Genomic DNA, 21,844 nt, shown 5'->3' with positions numbered 1-21,844 from the left:
CCCATAGTGCGAGAGCCGCTTGATGGAGCTCGATCGCTCGTCGCCTAGTAGCGAGCGAGCGAGCGAGAAAGAGAGCGCCGGTGGGGCTAAGCCTACAGCCGCAAACCGTCCCGGCCAGTGTGTCAAACGACGCCGCCTGCACCAGTTAGTAGCGAGAAAGCCGCGAGCGGTCGGAGAAGACGTGCTTTCGTCTGTGTGTGCGTGTGTGTGTGTGTGTTGTAGTCGGGCGCGCCATACTCCCCCGGGCCTTAGTGGTGTGTGCGAAGGACGGCAGTGCGTGCGTGCGTGTCCCTGTGAGCCCTCCTAGCCAACGCTCCCTTTCGTGGAAGGGGTGGGGTCAAAAAGGGATTTTGTGTCAGGTCGTGCGCCTCCGCAGTGGCCTCGATCGTACCATCCAGCACACCGGCAAACAGTTCCAACGATCTTAGAAGATCGTGTGGGGATTTCCCTTTTAACAAGATCTAAGAAAAAGACAAGATCTAAGAAAAATCCCCAAATTTTCCCCCAAAAAAAACAACATCAAACCGGTTGCGCGCGCCACCAAACCGGTCCCCGGGGAACGCTGAGCTGTGGACCTGGACATCTGGAGGAGATCGGGCCCCCCCGTGTGCCTTACCGACAAACGCGTCCGTGTTTTGGTTGCTGTTGTTTCCATCCCGCACGGGCCCCTAATCAGTTGCTAAGCGCGCGTGATCGCGGATGCGAAGGCCAGTGCGTGTCTACCGGTGACCACCGGTTCCGCCCATAGCAGCAGCAACAACCACGTGCCGGGAAGCTGACCCAGTGCTGTCTTCGACTTGCAGCAAACGGGGAGTCCTGCGCGCGCGTCACTCCAATCTAACTCACTCACTCACACCTTCCGTCCATCAACCTGCGGCCAAGACGCCGACTGCCCAAGACTGCGCTTTTTTTTTTTAAAGTGCTGTGCGCGATAGTGAAACAGAAGGTCGTCACCCCGAGATGACGGTGGCAGTAACGGTCCGATAGGGCAGCAGTTACCGTCGTCGGTGTGTGCTACAGCGAGTGTGTGTGTGTGGCGAGCCTTTCCCTCTTGCTGTGGAGCCTTGTGTACTTCCTGCCGAGGGGAACATCACCGCGAGTGGGCTTTAGCTCTGCCCGTTCCTTGCTTACGCTCTCGCTCTCTCTCTCTCTCTGCAAGCGTCCTCCAGAACCTGCGTCCTATAACCGCTCTAGAATGAGTGTCGTTGCTACGGCTATGTTTCTGGTGGCAATGACCGGCGTGACGCTGGTGGTGCGTCAGCAGCGAGATCTGGCGGACCCGCTGCAGCCGGCGGTCCCGCACCACCGGTACCAGGAGCGCTTCCTCAGCTACGACGATCACGTCCGGTTCGGTGGGCTCGGCGGCAGCAGCCCACCCGACCTGGACCCGAACGGGCAGCAGCAGCAGCAGCACTACTATCACTACACGCACAGCAAGCGGCAGGCGGCACAGGAGGAAGGACCGGCCCCGTCGGCCGCCGACATCGAGGAGGCCCGGGTACGGCGCTCCCTCTACGACAGCAGCTCGTACGTGCCGCGGTACATCAACGCCACCGGCTGGCTGCGGATCGAGGAGGGCAGCCCGGCCGCCGCCGCCGCCAGCCCCGTCGGCAGCTCGATCGATCACGAGAAGCGTGACTACGTGCGCCAGGTCGGTTTACCCCAGCAACAGTTTCGCGCCGAACATCCGTTCGGTTTTCGCTTACTAGGCGCGTTCGATCCGTTGCGCTTTTATTTGTTGTGGTTGTTGTTGCATCGAAGGCCTTCCAGGTCAAGCACTACTTACCCCCAAGGCGCGCACAGTGCGATATCAGCTGTCAGCAGATTTTGTTGTTTTTTTTTTTGGCAGCAGCGGTGCCTTCTGTTTGCGCTCACCAAAGCGCAAACCCCTTTCCTCCCAATGGGACACGACCTCGGCGCCACGTACGAGGAGTGGCCTGTGTGCCTTTCGAACCGAGGCTCTGTGTGTGTGTGCGCGCGGTTTGTCGCGATTCGATTCAATTGGCGATGCAAGACGCCACGCCACACGGCTTGCCAAGGCTGTTTGTTTCACTTTACCGTACGGGTTTTCGGTGACCGTGAAACGATTCCACAATCAGTGACATTGCTATTGAACTCTCATCTCACAAGTTTTGAAAATGAGAGGGGTGAGGGGCAGCATCCTCAGCATGATCTGTGTGGTCGATGGCCCCTGAAGGCCAGCTACTCCTGCCAGGAGGGGGAGCTAAGTTAATATGCATATTTGCATTCGCCCGCGAACGTTGAACCAAACGCAGTCCGGCTCTCGGTCGGTATGCTGTTTAGACTTCCGGGTTTGGTGGAACGGTTAAGCGGGGGTTTTTGTTTTTTTTTTGCTCTGTTGATATGAGCGGTTAATTTTGGCCCCATATGCACGCTGCGGGCAGAAGCAAACGAACCGAAAGATGAAAGGACGACCAGGCGCGATGGTCAATGGGCAGACTTTGCTAAGTGTGTTTGTTTGGCGCTTCATATCGGCTGGCTTCCAATGAATGGTAGAGAGGCGAAGGTTGCATCAAATAAGCAACTCAGCAATGCTGTGACGCACTGCTGGGGAATATGGCCTCAATGTGAAGCATTCGCTGAAACTCACCATAAAGCAAAATAAAAGTCATCAAGCAACGATTGCAAAATAAAATGGGCTAATTTTGCTACCGTACTGTGGTCGGCCCAATAGTCTAATCGAAAGACGCGCTGGGAAGCTCCTCCCGACAAGTTCGGGTGTGATTTTGATTCCCATTATGGAGCAAAACCATATGAGCTATAAATCTTTTCTGATTAGTTTTCTGAAGTGGGCAATCAAAAAAGAAGAAGAACAACAAAAAATGAACATTATTGTTGCTAAGAACCCTCTGGTACCTATAAAATTGATTTACTACAGGCCCGTTTTGCTTGGAAAAACAATTTAAAGAGAACGTTTAAAGGCTCCCAGTAATAAGTGCTTTGTTGCGATGTAGAAACCGTTTTCAATGAAAATCAACTCTCTCACACACACACACAAACTCTTGCTTAATAGCGTGCCATACAGACCCTCAATCAGGGTGTGTGAGAGAGAGAGAGACCCTTTTATTAAGCAATCGCCCCCCCAACATTAACCAACAAAACAGAAAATGTGTCAAATGGTAGCGGCGCGTATTGCCTTCGATTTCACCACGCACTCTTTGGGTTCTGCTTCGTGTGTACTAACGAATTTCTTCTTCTTTCCACCACCGCGTTCCCCTTTTTCCCTCACAGATGATGGTGCACGCCTGGAGCAACTACAAACTGTACGCGTGGGGCAAGAACGAGCTGCGGCCGCTGTCGAAGCGCGGCCACAGCAACAGCATCTTCGGGTCGTTCGATCTCGGCGCGACGATCGTGGACGGCCTGGACACGCTCTACCTGATGGGCCTGCACAAGGAGTTCGACGAGGGGCGGGAGTGGGTCGAGCGCAAGTTCACCCTCGACAACGTGGACGCGGAGCTGTCCGTGTTCGAGACGAACATACGGTTCATCGGGGGCTTCCTCACCTGCTACGCCTTCACCGGCGACCGGATGTTCCTGGAGAAGGCGCGCTACGTCGCGGACAAGCTGCTGCCCGCCTTCCAGACCCCGACCGGCATCCCGTACGCGCTGGTTAACGTGCACAATGGGGTAAGTGTTCGTCGCGGATAGGGGGATATATATATGGGGTTGGGAGGATTCCTTCGCTGTCTTCCTATAGCTATTGCGCCCCGTTATGGAATTTGTAGCACTGTAGCGACTCGCTAGTACAGCAACGCACGGGGCGGTAGTGTTGAAACTGCTGGTCGTGCTAGTAGTTAGCAGTATTTATTCATTTGAGACACACCACCACCACTACCAATGTTTTAGTTTGTATTCGTAACCTGACCGAGTGTTCTGGAGTAAAGTTGGCAAAAATTCGGAGTCGGCTCTGGATCCGACTCCGACAATTTCTGAATCAACACTAGAAGGTCCGCCCAGCGTTATCCGATGTCGTTCGAAATCGTCTTCAGCCGTCCGGCATCTCTCAGAGTTGTCTGGAGTCGTACGGAGTCGTCCAAAGTTGTTCGGAGTTGCCCGGATTCGAAGTTCGGAGTCAGGGTCATGCAGAGTTGGACGAAATCGGTCTTCAAAACAATGCACAAAGTGAAAGACACACAACGAAATAAAATGCTTGATCACAAGCACATTGGACGGCCGGACGGTTCTAGTTCTCTTCAACCGACTTCGATTCTGATCGACTCCGGACGACTCCAAATGACTCCGACTGCGGACGAGTCCGACTCCGAACAACTTCGGGAGATTCCGGAAAAGTACGACTCTGCTCGACTCTGGACGAATCAGAATGTCTTCAGACGACTCCGGACGACTTCGAACGACTCCGGATATCTCCAAACGATTTTGAAAAACTTCGGACGCCTTCGGACGACTACGACTCCAATCGACTCTGGACGACTCAGAATGACTTCAAATGACTCCGAACGACTCCGGATGACTCTAGACGACTCCGAACGACTCCGGATGACTCTAGACGACTCCGAACGACTCTGGGCGATTTTAGACAACTCAGAACGACTACCACTCCGATCGACTCTGGAAGACTCCGAATAACTCCAGACGACTCCGGATGACTCCAGACGACTCGGAACGACTCTGGGCGACTTTGGACAACTCAGGACGACTCCGAACGACTCCAGGCGACTCCGGACGACTACCACTCCGATCGACTCTGGAAGACTCCGAATAACTCCAGACGACTCCGGATGACTCCAGAGGACTCCGAATGGCTCTGGGTGACTTTGGACAACTCCGGACCACTCCGATCGACTCTGGAAGACTCCGGATGACTCCAGACGACTCTGGAGTCTCCGGACGACTCACCCGACACCGACCCGGAAGACTACGTCACCGCACGACTCTGGCTCCGGGCGGAACTAGTGGTTTCCATTTTGCTGGAGTCGGAATCGGACTAACAATAGCCGGAGTCGAATCGGAGCACTCCACAGAGCATATCACTATTCTGGGCGATTTAGAAAGTCTGAGGATTCGTGTTGTGTACTGGAAGTTAATTCCATCGCTCAGCAACCAAACCGGACATCTACTAATAGACAGATAGACTGCCAAATTAAAACATACCACGACGTACTTCATCCATCAAATTATATCTCTATACTCTCACGATTATTCTGTTAGCATCTCTGTACTAACTTCTATATCTACTGATCTACTTCTAAACCCCCTAAACTCACGGTCACATTGCTCACTATCATCATCATCATTGTGCGCTTTTGATTAGATTACTTTCTTTTTTTATTGCGTGCATTGTTTTCGTAGTCATATACAATTTTCTCCCTCTTCGCCCATTCCACGTCGGCACACGCCGGCAGACTCCGAGTTTGGCCGACGTTGCGTGGGTTAAAACCAAAATAAAAAGCACTAGCAACAGCAGTCAACAGCTAGCCCTCTAGCGGATATGGTCCGTACCGATAACTGTTTTTTCCCTTCTCTCCTTTCCATCTCCGTCCAATTCGCGTTCGGTTCGGATTTTGCGGAACACGGAAACATGCGTGATAAACTGTCTACCCACTAACACCATCCTTATTCCCCGACACTACCGTGACACTACTGATAATTAAACAAATGCTACATACACACGCCAACATGAATTACGCTCTCTCTCTCTGTCTACGGTCTACTGTGGCGCCATCTCTGTACGAACGAACACTGACGACGAATACTATTACGACTACTACAACTACTACTGCTACTGCTACTACCCCCTGTATCGCGTGAACGCGCGCCTCTCCGATGTCAACTGCTTCCTGCCTGTGTTGTAATTGCCTGTGTGTTTCGTTTTGTGCGTATACGTGTATGATTGCCAACACTATTTTTGGACTGTTGTGTTTTGTTTGTTTTTATTTAAATATAAAACGCCACCTCAAACCCTTTCCCCATTGATATCTGTATTTGTGTCGTGTATGTGTGTATGTGGGCGGAGGGATTTGTACACACACACTCATCAATATATCTAACAACAACAATAATAAATGTGTGAACCGTAACCCGTAATACGTTCCCCCCCGTTGTTAAATGTCGCGAAAAGCCTCAAACCATGCTCGAACGCATACTAACGCACGTAGAGCTATTCTTTACCACCCTGTTCTATAAGGTTAGTAACGTTTTCCTCGTAGTCTGGGCGGCCATCTTGGGCTATCCGCCATTCATTTTTTCTTTCCTCCTTCGCTCTCCTGCTCCCGCCAAGTAGTAGTGGTCTCCAACGTCACATCCCTTCCCAGTAGTAGTGGTAGTACAACAAATCCCGCGCGTATCACGCGCGGTGTAGTGTAACCCCGTGTAGCGTCCCTTGTCACCTCCATCCACCTCGAGTGCACACAAAATGGTCGCGCGACGCCGGGGTGTGTGTAGTCTTTTGTGTGCACTTTTGCAGCTATAATCGGCACACGAAAAACAAAAGCAAAAAGAAGAAGAAGAAAGGATTGTTGTAGTTTCTCATCTCCCATCCAGAAACGGTCTCTCCTCCAGAGTAGTCGCGCACACTCGCCATTACACATTTGCTCCACCATATGCGCACGTTTGCAGCAAACGACATTCGTGACCCGTTCGTCTTTCGCCCAACGCTAATCTCTACTTTCTTTATTTCCACACCCACCCCCACACACATAAAGGTGAGCAAAAACTACGGCTGGGCAAGCGGGGGCAGCAGCATCCTGTCCGAGTTCGGCACGCTGCACATGGAGTTCGCCTACCTGAGCGACATCACCGGCGACTCGGTGTACCGGGAGCGGGTCCAGACGATCCGGGCGGTGCTGAAGGACATCGAGAAGCCGAAGGGCCTGTACCCGAACTATCTCAACCCGAAGACGGGCAAGTGGGGCCAGCAGCACATGTCGCTCGGTGCGCTCGGCGACAGCTTCTACGAGTACCTGCTGAAGGCGTGGATCCAGTCCGGGCAGGAGGACTGGGAGGCGCGCGAAATGTACGACGACGCGATGCAGGCCATCATCAAGCACATGGTGCGGAACACTCCGTCCGGCTTGACGTACGTGTCCGACATGAAGTTCGACCGGCTCGAGCACAAGATGGACCATCTGGCGTGCTTTGCAGGTAAGCGACGAACCCCCCTAGAAGGTAAGTTGCGCTGTTTTTAACACTTCTTCTTTTTTTGTGTTGCAGGTGGTCTGTTCGGGCTCGGCGGTACCTCGCTCAACAATCAGTATTCCCAGCAGTACATGGAGATCGGCGAGGGGCTGACCAACACGTGCCACGAGAGCTACATCCGCACGTACACCCGGCTCGGGCCGGAATCGTTCCGCTTCAACGATGGCGTCGAGGCGAAGGCACTGAAGGCGCAGGAGAAGTACTACATCCTGCGGCCGGAAACGTTCGAAAGCTACTTCATCATGTGGCGGCTGACGCACGACCAGAAGTACCGCGACTGGGGCTGGGATGCGGTGCAGGTAATGGGAGCGTGCTATCTTTTTTGTTTTTTTGCCAATATCCTTTGCATTATTAACTCGCATATTACTCTGTTGCAGGCACTCGAGAAGCACTGCCGCACACCGACCGGGTACACCGGGCTGAAGAACGTCTACCTAACCGAGCCGGTGAAGGACGACGTGCAGCAGAGCTTCTTCCTCGCCGAAACGCTCAAGGTAGGGTCGCGGCCCTCAACAGCGAGATGCGCGTACCAATTGTGCTAATTTGCTTCTCCTTTCCAACAGTACCTCTATCTGCTGTTTTCCGACGACTCGCTGCTCCCGCTGGACGATTGGGTGTTCAACACAGAGGCGCACCCGCTGCCGGTCAAAGACCGGAATCCGCTGTACCGTCCGGCGGCCGGTTCCAGCTCACCGTAAAGTGGCGCGCCAAGCGCGATCGATGGAGAGGGTCCAACAAAACAGTGACACATACACGCGCGTGTACACACAAACAGAAGAAGAAGAAGAAGGAGAAGGAGAGTAGAGAAAAAAAAACCGCAAGATTTCTTATCCCTGTATCTCAGCCGAAAGGAGCCAGATAAGTTTGGGCGAAGAAGGGTGTTAATTTTGTTCGGCCACCGGGTGATACCTTATCTCTGTAGTGCGTGGCAGGACAGGGGGGAAGGGGAGAAGACGGTGGTAGGTAGGGAAAGCATAAAAAACAAGCAATATGGAGCCCAGAAAAACAAAAAACGAAAAAAAAAACACAAAAACACAAAAACACAATCACACTGAGGAGGGGGGTTTGGGAACGTCGAGAGGGAAACGAGAAGCAAATTTCATTCTTTTACCAACAGTTTACGTGCCAATAGTATGTGTGTTTGTGTGCGTGTATGTGTGTGTGTGTGTGTGTGTAAAAGACAAAAATAGGGAGAAAGTGTGGGCGAGAGTTAGGAAAAATGCGAGATATAGGTGAGGGCAATGAGGGCCCAGCAAACGCATCGGGCAAGGCCGTGTATCCAACGGGGTGTACCGATTAATCTTATTCCTCCTAACCAAAAAACAAACAAAAAACGAAAAGAAAAATTAGGAAACACATTTTAGCAAATATTCTAGGGGGGCACGCGCCACGTCGCGATAGGGTCCGGTAGATGTTTTTTTTTTTTATTTACGCTCCCTTTTTGCTTTCTCTCCACCTTACCACGGTGCTGATATTACTCCCCTCCCTTGTGCACCACTCTTCCTCTTCCCGTTTTTTTTAAATTGTGATGAGTTTCCCTCGAAGCAAAACAACGACTTACTAGTGTGGTGGGCTCAAAGCAAACACACACACACACATACGCTTCCATCATCCCTCCCCCCGTAGCTGCAGCGGTTTGAAAGCTGGTGGTACACCTATTTTTATGTAAGCCGGTCGCCGAAAAGTAAACTATGCCCCCACACACACCCACACACACACCTATACACAATCACTGCACTTAGGTTTGGTAGGCGTCCATTTTTGTGCACATCTCTAGATCCCGCACCACCGTTTACGCAACAAACAAAGGAGAAGAAGAAGTAGTAGAAGAAGAAGAAGAAGAAGAAGAAGAAGAAGAAGAAGAAGAAGAAGAAGAAGAAGAAGAAGAAGAAGAAGAAAAGTAAGCAGTAGAAGAAGAAGTAGAAAAGTAAGCAGTAGAAGAAGAAAAGGAAGAAGAAGAAAAGAAAAGGAAGAAGAAAAGAAAAGGAAGAAGAAAAGAAAAGGAAGAAGGAAGGAAATTAAGAAGAAAAAGAAAAGAATGAAGAAGAAAAAGAAAAGAAAAGGAAGAAGAAAAAGAAAAGAAAGAAAGAAGAAGGAAAGAAGAAGAAAAGGAAGAAGAAGAAAAAGAAAGGAAAAAGAAGAAGAAGGAAAGAAGAAGAAGAAGAAGAAGGGAAGCGGGAGGGAAGTGGAGAGAGCGAAAGATAGAGAGAGAGAACCATCTCCCCATCCCGTAGGAGAGCAACCAAGGGGATAGCGAGAAATACTAGCACCTCTCTAATACCAGAGCTAAACACTACCACACACACACACACACACATGCAGAGGTAGGACTTAGTAGTACTAGTAGTGGTAGTAGTAGTAGTGACTTATAGTGATATGTATAGACAAGGGCCCTGGAGAATTCGGAAGAAATGGTCCACACTTTTAATTAAATCGCTTACTGCTCGGCGACGCTCGTGGGGGTATCCTTCCCGGTACCGGAATGATACAATCGTGTGTGTGTGTGTGTGTGTGTGTGTGTGTGTGTGTGTGTGTGTGTGTGTGTGTGTGTGTGTGTGTGTGTGTGTGTGTGTGTGTGTGTGTGTGTGTGTGTGTGTGTGTGTGTGTGTGTGTGTGTGTGTGTGCTGGTGTGAAAGTGTACAGGACCATGGTTGCTGTCACACAACCATACCTGTACCAAGAAGGAAAAAAAACCCTCCCCCCCAGGGACACAGATACCACCCCACACACACACACCCATACAGAGCGGAAAGGATAATTTTCAACAAAAGAATGCACATTGAAATGCGACAGGAATGAAAAAAAAACGATGATAGGGACTGTGTGCGTGTGTGTGTGTGTGTGTGTGTGTGTGTGTCTTTTGTTTAATTGTTTGTTTTCTTTCTTTCGTTTTCTTTTTATATAATTATTTATGTAGAACCTAAGCGGAAAGTTTTTCCACTTCTTCCCACCTCTCAGCTCTTGTGTTCGGGGTCGTTGTCGTCATTGTTGTTGTTGTTGTTGTTATAGTTGTTGTGCGCCACTTTAACAACGGAAACAGGCACCCGAAAATGGGGGAGGAAAGGGTAGTCACACGGATGCCGACGGTGATGAGCAGCGCGAGCGGCGGGCGTGCGGGGCATACCTTACACCTTTTGTTGTACATAGCATATATATCTCTTCTGCGATGGTGTGTGTGTGTGTGTGTGGATGTGTTTAATGAGCAGCAAAGGTAAATCAACCATTTTTAACGCCCTTTTTCCTTCCCCCGATTTTCCCACGCTCGTTTTTCGCGGTGGTCATTTCACGTGTGGGATGAAGAACGCAATGCAACACTGCAGTCGTCGCAATCTGTTGGAAAAATAGCTTGCTAAGGCTAGAACCGTTTTCCCTTTTTTCTTATAAAAGCAAAAGATTAAAAAAAACACATTCAAACACACACACACACACCAACACATTGATCGCAAAGAGGAGCACTGCGTAGGTATGGAATATTATGGGGTGCGTTAAGGCAAATGCAGCGAGGACGGAAAGGGGGGGGAGGAGGGGGGTGGTTCAAGAAGAAAAATTTACTAGAAATGATTTACCCTGTTTAGATGTAATAGAAATATCTTATATTTAAAACAAATATATACATACCTTAGGCTATATATCGTGCATTATTATAACTCTTCTATATTATATATCTTAAACGTAATAAAAAAAAATTAAATCATAATTGCAAAAAATTAAACAAAAAAAAGATATAGGATAGTTCGAAAAGCACTGTTGGCACACTCCCAAACACACCCACACACACGCAAACACACGGGATCGTTTTTTAGTAATTATCGTAGTAGTGGTGTAGTAGTAAAACAATGAGGGACTTTAAACAAATTTGAAAATTAAAACGAACAACAGCAACAACGGAAGCAGCGGCAATGGTTGTTCCGACACACACACACACAGCGCAGCGAAAAGGAGCGAAGGGTAATTTGTGGGGGAAGTGTCGCCGCAAGTAAGCTCACAAGAGGAGGAGGAGGAAAGTTAATATTATTATAATATAGAGCACGACAGGAGTGGGGGGGGGGATAGGGAGTCCAAAAACCAACCAAACGATGCTACGGCGAAGAGCGGGGGTAGAAAATATACAAGAAAGTGGTGGGCAGAAGTTCGCGAATAGGGATAGAGAGAGAGAAAGAGAGGGAAGCGAAAGAAAAAAAAAACAAATAAATCTGCGAAATAAACAACAATAACAAAAAAAAACAAAAATGCATTTGTTCGTTTCATTCGTTGTCTTTTTTTTGTACATTTTTTTTTGTTTTCGTTTTTGGTTTTCTTCGATTGAAATTACAAGAACAGGACAGGTAATACGAGACAACAAAATCACTAACAAATAGTAGCCCCCAGCCGAACGAAAGGAGATCGCAAAACCCTTGCGATTACACACACCAAGGCTGATTAGTGGCACGGGGAACGGGGTACGGGGACGGGCGGGTCAGTCGTCCCCGTGCAGCTGCGCCAGCACCGCGTATATGGCCGCCTCACCCACCTCAACCTCCTCCGGTGGGCCCGGTGGGTGAGTATCCTCCTCCTCCTCCTCCTTCTTCTCCTCCTCCTCATCCTTCTCCTCCCGCACCTGCTCCTTCTCCTCCTCCTTCTTGGCCGCAACCAGCGGGGTTGGTGCGGGCTGCTTCGTGGCTGGCGTGGCTGCCGCTTCTTCTAGCGGTACGGTCGCAATGACGTCATCGGGCGGCGGCGGCGGTACATTCTCCACATTCGCTGGTGACGGTGGTCTCAGCGGGGCGCCGGGGGATTTCGCTTTCTCCTTGCCGAGCGGCGCCGCCACCGCGCTCTCGTTGCTGCGGCGGGCGGCGGCGGCACAGGCCCGCACCGGCCGCCGATTGCTGCCGGCCGTCGCCTCCGCCAGCGGGGCCGGCGGTTTCGGGGCTGGCGGTGCCACCGGCTGCTTTTTTCGCCTTCAGCTGCTGCTGGCGGGCGGTACCGAGCCGCGGCGTGACCGGCGACAGTATCTCGCTGGGCGGCTGCGGTTTGGGCTGCTGCTTGGCACGCTTCAGCGGTGTGCTGGCCGGGCTGGTCGAGGGCGTTCGGTTGCGGATGGTGCGCTTGACGGTGGCGGTGCGCGGCGACCGGCCCACGACCATGTTGATCCGGCACTGGAGCGGTGTGCTGTACGTATTGCTGGATTTGCGAGAAGGGAACACAAAAGTTAGTTAGGTGTGGGGTATTCGTTGGGTATTCACAAAATAGTGTTGAGTAAATCCGATTCAGATTCATGAGCGTGAATCATTGTTTGAAATGATTCAGTGGATCTTAATCCCGGTTGGTAAGATTTGTGAATGTACAAAGATTCATGTCTAAACGATAATGGACAGTCATTTTGGGAATTAGCAATTGCAACGTCAACCTAAACTACTCGCCCGGACTCTACCAGACTCGTTAAGACTCATCCGGACTCATCCAGACTCATCCAGATTGATCCAAACTGATGCGGATTGATCCGGACTGATCCCGAGTTGAATTTGGTTATGATCCGGAGCCGGAGTCATATTTTGCGCACCGGAGTCGGAGTTGATCCATGACTTCGCTCCGCATTACCCATCACTAATGCCCACCTATACAGGCTTTCGAGACTTCTTGGCAAGTACCACGCAGCCAGATAGTTGTTTTGCTACGGGGAGACGGTCCATGCGAGGCTTGAACCCAATATTTTGAAAATCATACATCTCTGAAGATTCATGAACCCCTGTAGATATATTAATTGTAATGGATTCATGAATCCTTGAAGATTCATGATTTTTTTGAGATTCATGAATCCTAGGAGATAAATCTTTAAAGATGAATCTTATGAAATGAATCCTTGAAGATTAATCTTTAAAGATTAATCTTGAAAAATGAATTTTTAGAGATGAATCTTTAGAGATAAATCCTTGGAGATGAATCTTTAGAAATGAATCCTTGAAGATGAATCTTTTGAAATGAATCTTTGGAGATGAGTCTTTAGAGGTGAATCGTAAGGAATGAATCTTTGGAGATGAATCTTTAGAGTTAAATTCTTGGAGATGAATCTTTTATAAATGAATCATTGGAGATGAATCTTTAGACATGAATACTTGGAGGTGAATCTTTAGAAAAGAATCCTTGGAGATGAATCATAAGAAAAGAATCCTTGGAGATGAATCTTTAGACATGAATCCTTGGAGATGAATCTTTAGAAAAGAATCCTTGGAGATGAATCTTTAGAAAATAATCCTTGTAGATGAATCTTTAGAGATGAATCTTAAGAATTGAATCATTGGAGATGAATCTTTAAAAACGAATCCTTGGAGACGAATTTCTAAAGATGAATCTTAAGAAATGAATCTTTAGAGAAGAATCTGAAGAAATGAATCCTTAGAGATGAATCTTTTAAGGTTCACGCATCTTTGCAGAGTCGATTCGAGAATCGAATCACTCATCACTGAATATTCATATGAATGAATCTCAACGAAAGATTCATGAAACACAACACTAGTCCATAAGCTGTTTGCGACCAATCTCCACACTTTCGCCACGTTCGCCCCGTAACTTACCTTTGTGCCGTCGACTCTGCTTTGGTCTGCTTCTCCTTCGTATTGCCGCGCTGCTGCTGCTGCTGCCCCTGCTGGCGCCGGTACCGCTTGACATTTTGTACCATCTCCCGCACATCCGCTTCCTCGTCGTCGTCCGAGGAGGCGAACTCGGACGAATCGCTGTCGAGGTGGGCGGCGGCGGCGGTGGATGCAGATGCCGGTGCCGGCGCCACCTTCACCGCCAACGCTTTCCCCGCCGGGTCGGGCGTGACCGGCGACTGCTTCATGCGCACCGTGCACTTCTTCGCGGTGGTGCGTGGCGATTTCGTCCTGATGGCGGTGGTGGCGGTGGCGGTGCCGTCGCCGCGTAGCGCTTTCTTGGCGCTCGTGGTCCGCTTGTGCTTGCCGGCATGTTTCGCGTTCGGCTGTTCGCGCTTCCGCATGTCGTCCAGCACGAGCGCGATCCGCTTGCGCACCTCCTCCTGGTGGATCGCTTCGCGCACGTGCTGGTCAAAGTTTGACCGGTTGATCGAGCGGATGCGGTTCCATTCCTCCAGCGCGTCCGGGTCGACCTTGCGCTTCTGGGCGGACGGTTGCACCGGTACTGCAGATTCGAGCGTGGACTGGGCCGGGTCGGCTGTTGGCGTTGGCTCTGGTGGTTGCTGAGCCGGCAGCACTTCCATCTCAGCGTGCTCGACCACCTGTTGCTGTTCGATCGCTCCCATCTTGGCGTACGCTTGGGCCAGTGGGTTCGAATCAAGTGGAGGCGCGGCCGCCAGCACCAGTCGGCTGGCGTTTGCATCGGGCTCGTCGGTAAGCACCGGCAGGCTGTGCAGCGAGGCCGATGTGCCCGCCGAGCCGACCATCTCCGTGCTGATCTCGACGTGCTGGCCGATCGTGACGTCGTCCTGCTGGTACGCCAGCGTCATGGGCGGGTGGCAGCTCTCCACCACACTGCCGTCGCTATCGTTCACCACGTACAGCAACATCGGCTGGCCGTGCGCGTTCTGCCCGACGACGCCTGGCAGGTGTGCCGTCACTTCGCGCTGGCTGCCATCCGCGACCTGGTAAACAAAGTGCTCCTCACGCAGCTGGGTGGCCGGCAGCTGCACCGTACCGGCCAACCGGTGCGGTTCGGCAAACTGGTAAATGATGGGATCGTTCTGCAGCTGTGCCACCGGCTTGCCGGTCGCGTCCTGCACCACGAAGCTGTCCAGCCGATTGTGGCGTATCTCCGGCTCCGCGCACGCTGCCACGTTCGATTGAATGTATGTGTTGGCATCGGCCGGTTCGGAATTGCTCACCGTAATGAGGCATTCCGGCTGTGTCTGTGGTGGTGGTGGCTGCTGTTCAGCGTAAACTTTCGAGCGAAAATATTCCACCACATGCTGGACCTTCTCCCAGGTGGTATTTTCGTGCGGCAGGCTGACCTCCCGGTGGTGCTTCATGAGCAGCAGCTTCACTGGAAGCACAAAACAGCAAATTAAATTAAACGGTCCCCATTGCGACCGCGATCGCGTCGAACTTACTGTTCCGGTGCAGGGCCACATATTCGCGCACCACCTCCTGGAGGCTTCGCAGCGGTGCGGTCAGGTACATGCAGCCGCGCGGACACCGCCGTATGTGGGGCAGGAACGGGCTTGCCTTGGAAAACTCTTCCGCCACCTGCGCCAGGCGCTGTTCGATCAGATAATCTGAAAGGCGGGCGTGAAAGGGCAATTAAAAACAAACCACACACGCCGCAGCAACGAAAACCCTCCTTCGGAAATGCGCAAGGGCGACGGCTACTTACTGTACACCATGATCGCAACATCACACTCTTCCTTGTAATCCATCGTTTGGCCCATCACGGCCCTTCACCAAGACGCTTGCTGTGACACCGAAAATGCCGCCTGCTAAAGCATTGGACTGCATGCAAAGCACAGTAGCACGGTGGATTTATTTCACCCGTATTTCACCGCTTTTTTCTACTTGTTTTGTTACCCGCCCAGCAAGCTACCGAGTCCGTGCCTTTGAGCGGCTTGAGCAACTGCACAAGCCCGTGATCCGTCGAAATTGTTGTTATTGTGCGCCGTTTCAAACGGACAAACGTCTGCCGGTATGCGTTGACAGCTCGCGGCTACACTCTGCTGGCCAATTTGACGTGTGCGATTTGAATGCGCCGTTACGCGCACGGGTACAGTTTCAGTGCTTTTTTTATTTGAATGTAAAGGCCCTATCAAGGTGGAATATAGAGGAGGTGTCTTCTTAGCATTTGGCAGGTTGCCATTTTGAGGTTCAGTTTTACAACAGTCGTCGATGTTTGTGTATAAGCAGTAGCCGCAATATAACGAGCAAAATACCGATTTTAAAGAGTTGGTTTGGTTGGCAAAGTTTAGTTTTTACCCAAGTGCCACAAATCCACTAAACGAACACTAAACGGGTTCTAAACGACTCAAGCTCTCAATTTAAACGGAATATACAAAGACTTCGTTTATCGGACGGCAAACAGCTCATGCATTCTAAAAATAGCAAAAAAGCTGGTGGCGCTCTCTGTTGGTGGGATACCCCAACCAGTTGAGCTTCATCGCTTGGAGGAGAGCTTTCTCATTTCCTCTGTACTGTTGTATGGTTTCGCATTGTAGTTATGCGTCGCTAGATCTAGAACGGCGATACGATTGTTTAAATACTAAACTCCAACGGAAACCACCAGCACTGAAGCAAGTGAGATTTGAGTAATGGTCGTTGGTGTTGATACCCACGTATCTGACCACACGACCATTTATATAGATTTTTGCTCAGAAAGTTATAAGGCTATATAGGTTACGATAAGATAAAACTTGTCGAAACACATTGCAAGAAAAGGATAGCTATATAATGATGAGTTGTAATACGCCATCTATTGATCAAAGCAATGAAGCTGTGGAGCTTTCATTTTTTTTTTCTATGGATATTCAATTTTCCAGTCGTTTAAGCTTAATCTGTGGCGCTTGGGTACCTTTCAAATTGACATAAAATGACGACGCCTCGCGCGACAAAAAGTAGCTCAGTTGTGCAAACAGAGCTACTTGCCTCGCGCGATATTTCTGCTTCATCCGACACAAAGTATCCAGTTTGTTTACCAAATTAATACTAAACTCAAACAGATTAATTTGAACACATTTAAACTTTTTTTTAATGTTTTTAAAGAAAAACACAAGTAGGTTGACTGAGAAAAACGAGCTACTTTGATCTGCGTTGAGTAAAATTTTGCATTGCGCTCAATCGAATACCAAGTAAAATTGAGCTAATTTTTGTAACGCGAGTCGTTGTCTCTCTATGCATATTTAACGATTAAATCTTAATCTCGTCATACTTCTCAACAAGAATCAGGATTTTTCCCTATCTCGCGCCTATACCCTGTTTCAGTTGGGAACACAAAATAAACACGCTGACACACTGTTGCTGCATGGGCACCGACAAACCGCTGCGTCAAACCGTTTGACATGTCCAGCTCCGTTTATACCGCCGGCTTCGTGGATTCTGTTGACAGCTGATTTCACAATACGGAGCAGCGAAATAAAAACATTCACGTCCGGCAGGTTTTGCTTTCGACGACCGAACGTTACTCTATTTTTATTGTTATTTTCCAAAAAAGAAGAAGTAATCGCAAGCGAAAGCAACTGCGACCAAAGCATAAAAGCAAAGAAAAGGTGGTGTAACATTTTGTGCAATTTTCCATCCCCCCCTATATCCCACCAAACACCCCAGGGCTTGTTGGTGCGTGTTCGGTCGTGTCGTGCGTTGGTAAACAACGAGCCAAGATTGTGAAATACACCGACAGGCGCGTACGAAATCGTCATACGTTCTGCAACAACAAATCTGCGAGATGCGCTCGGTGAAGTGATTTTCCGTCTGCCAAAAAGTTCCTGTAATGCTATACCGAAGTAGGTGCCCCACTGGTACAGGCTTTTCCCTCCGCGCACACCGACGTGTTATGTAAACCTGGCCTGGACTGTGCTGCTTCCTGTAGGGTTTGTATTGATCCAGAAGTGCCCCTGGACCTTGCACACTAACGCAATGCATCGGTTGCTTTTTTTCGTTTTTAGACTCTAGACCCATTTGGAACACATCAAAGATGCATCATCTGGAGCGGTGTAGACAGCTGATCAATGGCACCGTGGTGAGGCTGGCGGTGCGCCGGCTCGAGCCCGTCCTGGCGCTCGCGCACCGCACCGTCACCAGCGATTCGTCGCATCGGGACGCATTCTGGCGCGAGCTGCAGCGGGTGCCGCACGGTACACAGCCCGCCCCGACCCGGCGCCAGCTCCGGCAGCTGCAGGCCGACCAGCGGGCCCTGCTTCGCATGCTGTGCGATGCGGGCTCGATCCCGGCGTACGTGTTCGCGCGCCATCTGCACACGGCGTGCGGGAACCGGGCGCCGCAGGGCGCGCAGCCGAGCGGTCCGAACCAGAAGCCGCCGGACCGGGAAGGGTCCGACCCGAACCGCAAGAAGGACGAGGACGAGGACGACAAGGAGAAGATGATGTCGGTGGTGACGAAGACGCTCATCTGGATGATCACGATCTACCTGCTGGTCGGCTTCCTGTCGATGGTGCTGCCGTCCCGCAACCGGCCCGAGTCGGCCACGCGCTACGTCAGCTGGCACGAGTTCGTCCACCACATGCTGGCGGTCGGCGAGGTGAAGGAGGTGGTGGTCCACCCGGACATGGAGATGGTGACGATCATCCTGCACGACGGGGCGATCGTGAAGGGGCGCCGGGTGCAGTCGAACATCTTCCACATGGCGGTGGCGGACGTGAACAAGTTCGAGGAGAAGCTGCGGTCGGTCGAGCAGCGGCTCGGCGTGACCGATGGCGTGTCGGTGCAGTTCGAGCGCAGCGGGGACGTGAGCGGCCGCATCCTGTTCACGCTGTTCGCGACCGGCGTGATCATTGCGCTGCTCAGCCGCATCCGGGGCGGCCGCGGCCCGATCTCGATGGACAGCTTCACGCAGATGGGGCGGGCCAAGTTCACGCTGGTCGATCCGGTCGAGTCGGGCGGGCGGGGCGTCTGGTTCCGGGACGTGGCCGGCCTGCAGGAGGCGAAGCAGGAGGTGATGGAGTTCGTCGACTATCTCAAGTCGCCCGGGCGCTACCAGCGGCTCGGCGCGAAGGTACCGAAGGGCGCCCTGCTGCTCGGCCCGCCGGGCTGCGGCAAGACGCTGCTCGCGAAGGCGGTCGCGACCGAGGCGCAGGTCCCGTTCCTCAGCATGAACGGCTCGGAGTTTATCGAGATGATTGGGGGGCTCGGGGCGGCCCGGGTGCGCGACCTGTTCAAGGAGGCGAAGAAGCGCTCGCCGTGCATCATCTACGTGGACGAGATCGATGCGATCGGGCGGCAGCGGGAGGGCGGCGGCGGGGGCGGCGTCGGCGGCGGCATGAACTCGGGCGAGTCGGAGCAGACGCTCAACCAGCTGCTGGTCGAGATGGACGGCATGGCGAGCAAGGAGGGCGTGCTGATGCTGGCCAGCACCAACCGGGCCGACATCCTCGACAAGGCGCTGCTGCGGCCGGGCCGGTTTGACCGCCACATCCTGATCGATCTGCCGAATCTGGCCGAGCGGAAGGAAATCTTCGAGAAGCATCTGTCGGGCATCGCGCTCGAGCATCCGCCGGCCACCTACTCGAGCCGGCTCGCCACCCTGACGCCCGGCTTCTCCGGCGCGGACATCGCGAACGTGTGCAACGAGGCGGCGCTGCACGCGGCCCGCACCAGCCAGCGGGTCGTGCGGACTAGCAACCTGGAGTACGCGGTCGAGCGGCTGGTCGGCGGGACGGAGAAGCGGTCGCACGCGCTGTCGCCGACCGAGCGGCGCGTGATTGCGTTCCACGAGTCGGGGCACGCGCTCGTCGGCTGGATGCTGCCGAACTCGGACGTCCTGCTTAAGGTGACGATCGTGCCGCGCACCAGCCTGGCGCTCGGGTTCGCCCAGTACACGCCGAAGGAGCAGAAGCTGTACACGCGCGAGCAGCTGTTCGACAAGATGTGCATGGCGCTCGGTGGCCGGGCGGCCGAAAATCTCACCTTCAACCGGATCACCACCGGCGCCCAGAACGATCTCGAGAAGGTGACCAAAATGGCGTACGCACAGGTAAGCCGGATTGTTCAAGCCGGTTCGCTTCCGGTGCATTCTCACGCTCACCGTGCCACTCTTCCCATTTTTTTTTTTTTGCAGATTAAATACTTCGGCATGAACAGCACGGTCGGGCCAATCGCGTTCGCCGAGGACAGCGACAACAGCCCGTACGCGGAGAAACCGTACTCGCAGGGGCTAGGCAATCTGATCGACTTCGAGGCGCGCAAGATGATCACCGAGGCGTACGAGCGGACCGAGCAGATACTGCGCGACAACGCGGACAAGCTGAACCGGCTGGCCGAGGCGCTGCTCGAGCAGGAAACGCTCAACTACGACCAGGTGGTGGAGCTGATCGGCCCGCCCCAGTACGACGATGCCCGGCGCAAGATCGAACCGGTCGAGTTCGAGGACAGCCTGAAGCGGCTCGCCCAGAACGGCACGGAGGAAAAGTAAGGTAGAAGGAAGGGAGGGAGCGGGAGGAGGGGTGTAGTCTATGCGGGATAGCAAGCAAAAAAACAACAACACTGTGTATGGTTGGAAGCCGAACGCGCGTGGGTATGTTGCGTTGTAAATAAATTAATGATGCCTATTTACGTTCGCGGACAGTTGTACTGGCAGGGCAGGGGAACGTGGTTTGACCAGCTTTTGCCTAGTCCAATGAAAGAACTAACGATTTCGAGCATGATTCTAATGCTTATGATACTATTAATTGAAGAAAACACAAGGAAGCTAATACGATAATATGAGCGAAACGTAAGGTCAGGTGCAGTCCGACAACTTGTGGCGTTCAAGTTCAAGTCCATAGTTCACCTAGAAGATGAGCTATTGAAAGGCTGAAAACGAACATCCGCTTATTCGGTAGCAAATAAGTAATTGTAACATTTTTGGAGCATTTTCTAACGCAAAAAGAAGAGCTATTTAGCAGTTCCCTTTCCTAAGGACGTTCAAATTGGCCGTTGGTCAAAGCACCGCTCGTCACAGTTGCGCAAAATTGACTGAATAATCTATGAAAATTGACAAACAAGCGGAGGTGGTTCTGGGCGTTTGCTAAAAATTTCGAAACCAGTTCCGATTACCGAAGGTTTAAAGAGGTCCGTTCTTGCTAGTGCTTTTATTACACGTAACTATGTATTACATTATGTTGATATAGACTAGTGATGGGTAAAGTTGGCAAACATCCGGAATCGGTTCCGATTCGGCTCCGCCAATTTCGGAACCGACTCCGGAAGGTAGGTCCGACCAGCATTACCCGGAGTTGTTCAAAGTCGGAGTCGGCTGGCGTTGTTCGGAGTAACAGCCATTCGGAGTCGTCTGGAGTCATTCGGAGTAGTCCGGAATCGGTTGGAGTCGGAGACCACCGAAGCTGGCCCGAGTAGTACCTTCGAAACAATGGCCAGTATACGAAGTTTACACAAAAAGTAAAAGACAAAAATTACTTCGGAAAACCCTGGTCTACTCCGGTTCCCTGGCAGGTCCAGACAACACTGGTCGACGCCGAACGACTCTGGACGACTCCGGGCGACTTCAGACAACTACGGGGAGAACTAGTGGTTCAGGTTTTACCGGATTTTAGCCGAGGTCGGATCAGAGTTATGATGCGCTCCAAAGAGCACATCACTAATATAGACTACTAAGATCTACCTTTGCATTTGGTCAATAACGCGATTGCTCGGTGCGAGGGGCTTCCTGTCTGTTATTCCACATCTGGTGCATCTCCTCCCAGTCGTCCTTCAGTGCCTTCAGACGCTCGCACAAGACCATGTACTTCGGGTTCTTGGATGTCAGACCCTCGCCGAAGTCCATCATCTTCTTGTAGTCCTCCGTGAAGCTGTCGATCTTATGAAAGAACTTATCCGCTTCTTGCTGCGAGGGGGGCACATCCTTCGATTCCACGTCCGTCTGCTTCTTAGTCAGCCACGACTGGACATCATAGTAGCCGAATAATTCAGCCGAGAAGTTCTCTCTGGCGTGTTGTTCAACAGGATACTCCTTCCTGTCGTCATCGATATCTTATTCCCCCTCTTGCTTGTGTATGCTA

At 51.7% G+C, this 21,844-nt stretch overlaps 3 protein-coding genes across 4 annotated transcripts in view; 2 read left to right on the top strand and 1 right to left on the bottom strand.

The window, feature by feature from the left end:
* The window catches only part of LOC120905522 (mannosyl-oligosaccharide alpha-1,2-mannosidase IA), a 28,502-nt gene extending 19,770 nt beyond the window's left edge, over positions 1 to 8,732 (top strand). Inside the window, exons 2-7 of the mRNA XM_040316374.1 lie at positions 978 to 1,651; positions 3,253 to 3,651; positions 6,687 to 7,125; positions 7,195 to 7,478; positions 7,557 to 7,673; positions 7,743 to 8,732. Coding sequence (XP_040172308.1) covers positions 978 to 1,651; positions 3,253 to 3,651; positions 6,687 to 7,125; positions 7,195 to 7,478; positions 7,557 to 7,673; positions 7,743 to 7,877 — 2,048 coding nt within the window. The 3' untranslated portion in view covers positions 7,878 to 8,732. The remainder of the gene's footprint in view (positions 1 to 977; positions 1,652 to 3,252; positions 3,652 to 6,686; positions 7,126 to 7,194; positions 7,479 to 7,556; positions 7,674 to 7,742) is intronic.
* Positions 8,733 to 11,422: 2,690 nt separating this feature from the next.
* LOC120905838 lies at positions 11,423 to 15,764 on the bottom strand. The gene is made up of 4 exons (XM_040317064.1): positions 15,502 to 15,764; positions 15,239 to 15,403; positions 13,731 to 15,171; positions 11,423 to 12,339 (listed from the first exon to the last, which is right to left on the bottom strand). Exons 1-4 carry the CDS (start codon positions 15,554 to 15,556, stop codon positions 11,883 to 11,885), a joined length of 2,118 nt encoding a protein of 705 aa, XP_040172998.1. The 5' UTR covers positions 15,557 to 15,764; the 3' UTR covers positions 11,423 to 11,882.
* A 1,442-nt stretch (positions 15,765 to 17,206) lies between these two features.
* On the top strand, positions 17,207 to 20,403 carry LOC120905837 (paraplegin). Of its 2 annotated transcripts, none has more exons than XM_040317063.1 (3): positions 17,207 to 17,696; positions 17,777 to 19,821; positions 19,906 to 20,403. In XM_040317063.1, the coding sequence occupies exons 2-3, from the start codon at positions 17,806 to 17,808 to the stop codon at positions 20,257 to 20,259; spliced, it is 2,370 nt and encodes a 789-aa protein (XP_040172997.1). In that variant the 5' UTR covers positions 17,207 to 17,696; positions 17,777 to 17,805; the 3' UTR covers positions 20,260 to 20,403. The 2 variants fall into 2 exon arrangements, with proteins under 2 accessions (XP_040172997.1, XP_040172996.1); XM_040317062.1 differs by having other exon boundaries at positions 17,207 to 17,701.
* Positions 20,404 to 21,844: the final 1,441 nt, after the last annotated feature.

This window comes from Anopheles arabiensis, chromosome X (assembly GCF_016920715.1).
Source record: "Anopheles arabiensis isolate DONGOLA chromosome X, AaraD3, whole genome shotgun sequence".
NCBI lineage: Eukaryota > Metazoa > Arthropoda > Insecta > Diptera > Culicidae > Anopheles > Anopheles arabiensis.
Note: the sequence above shows the minus strand (reverse complement) of the source record. Positions and strands in the feature narration are given on the sequence as shown.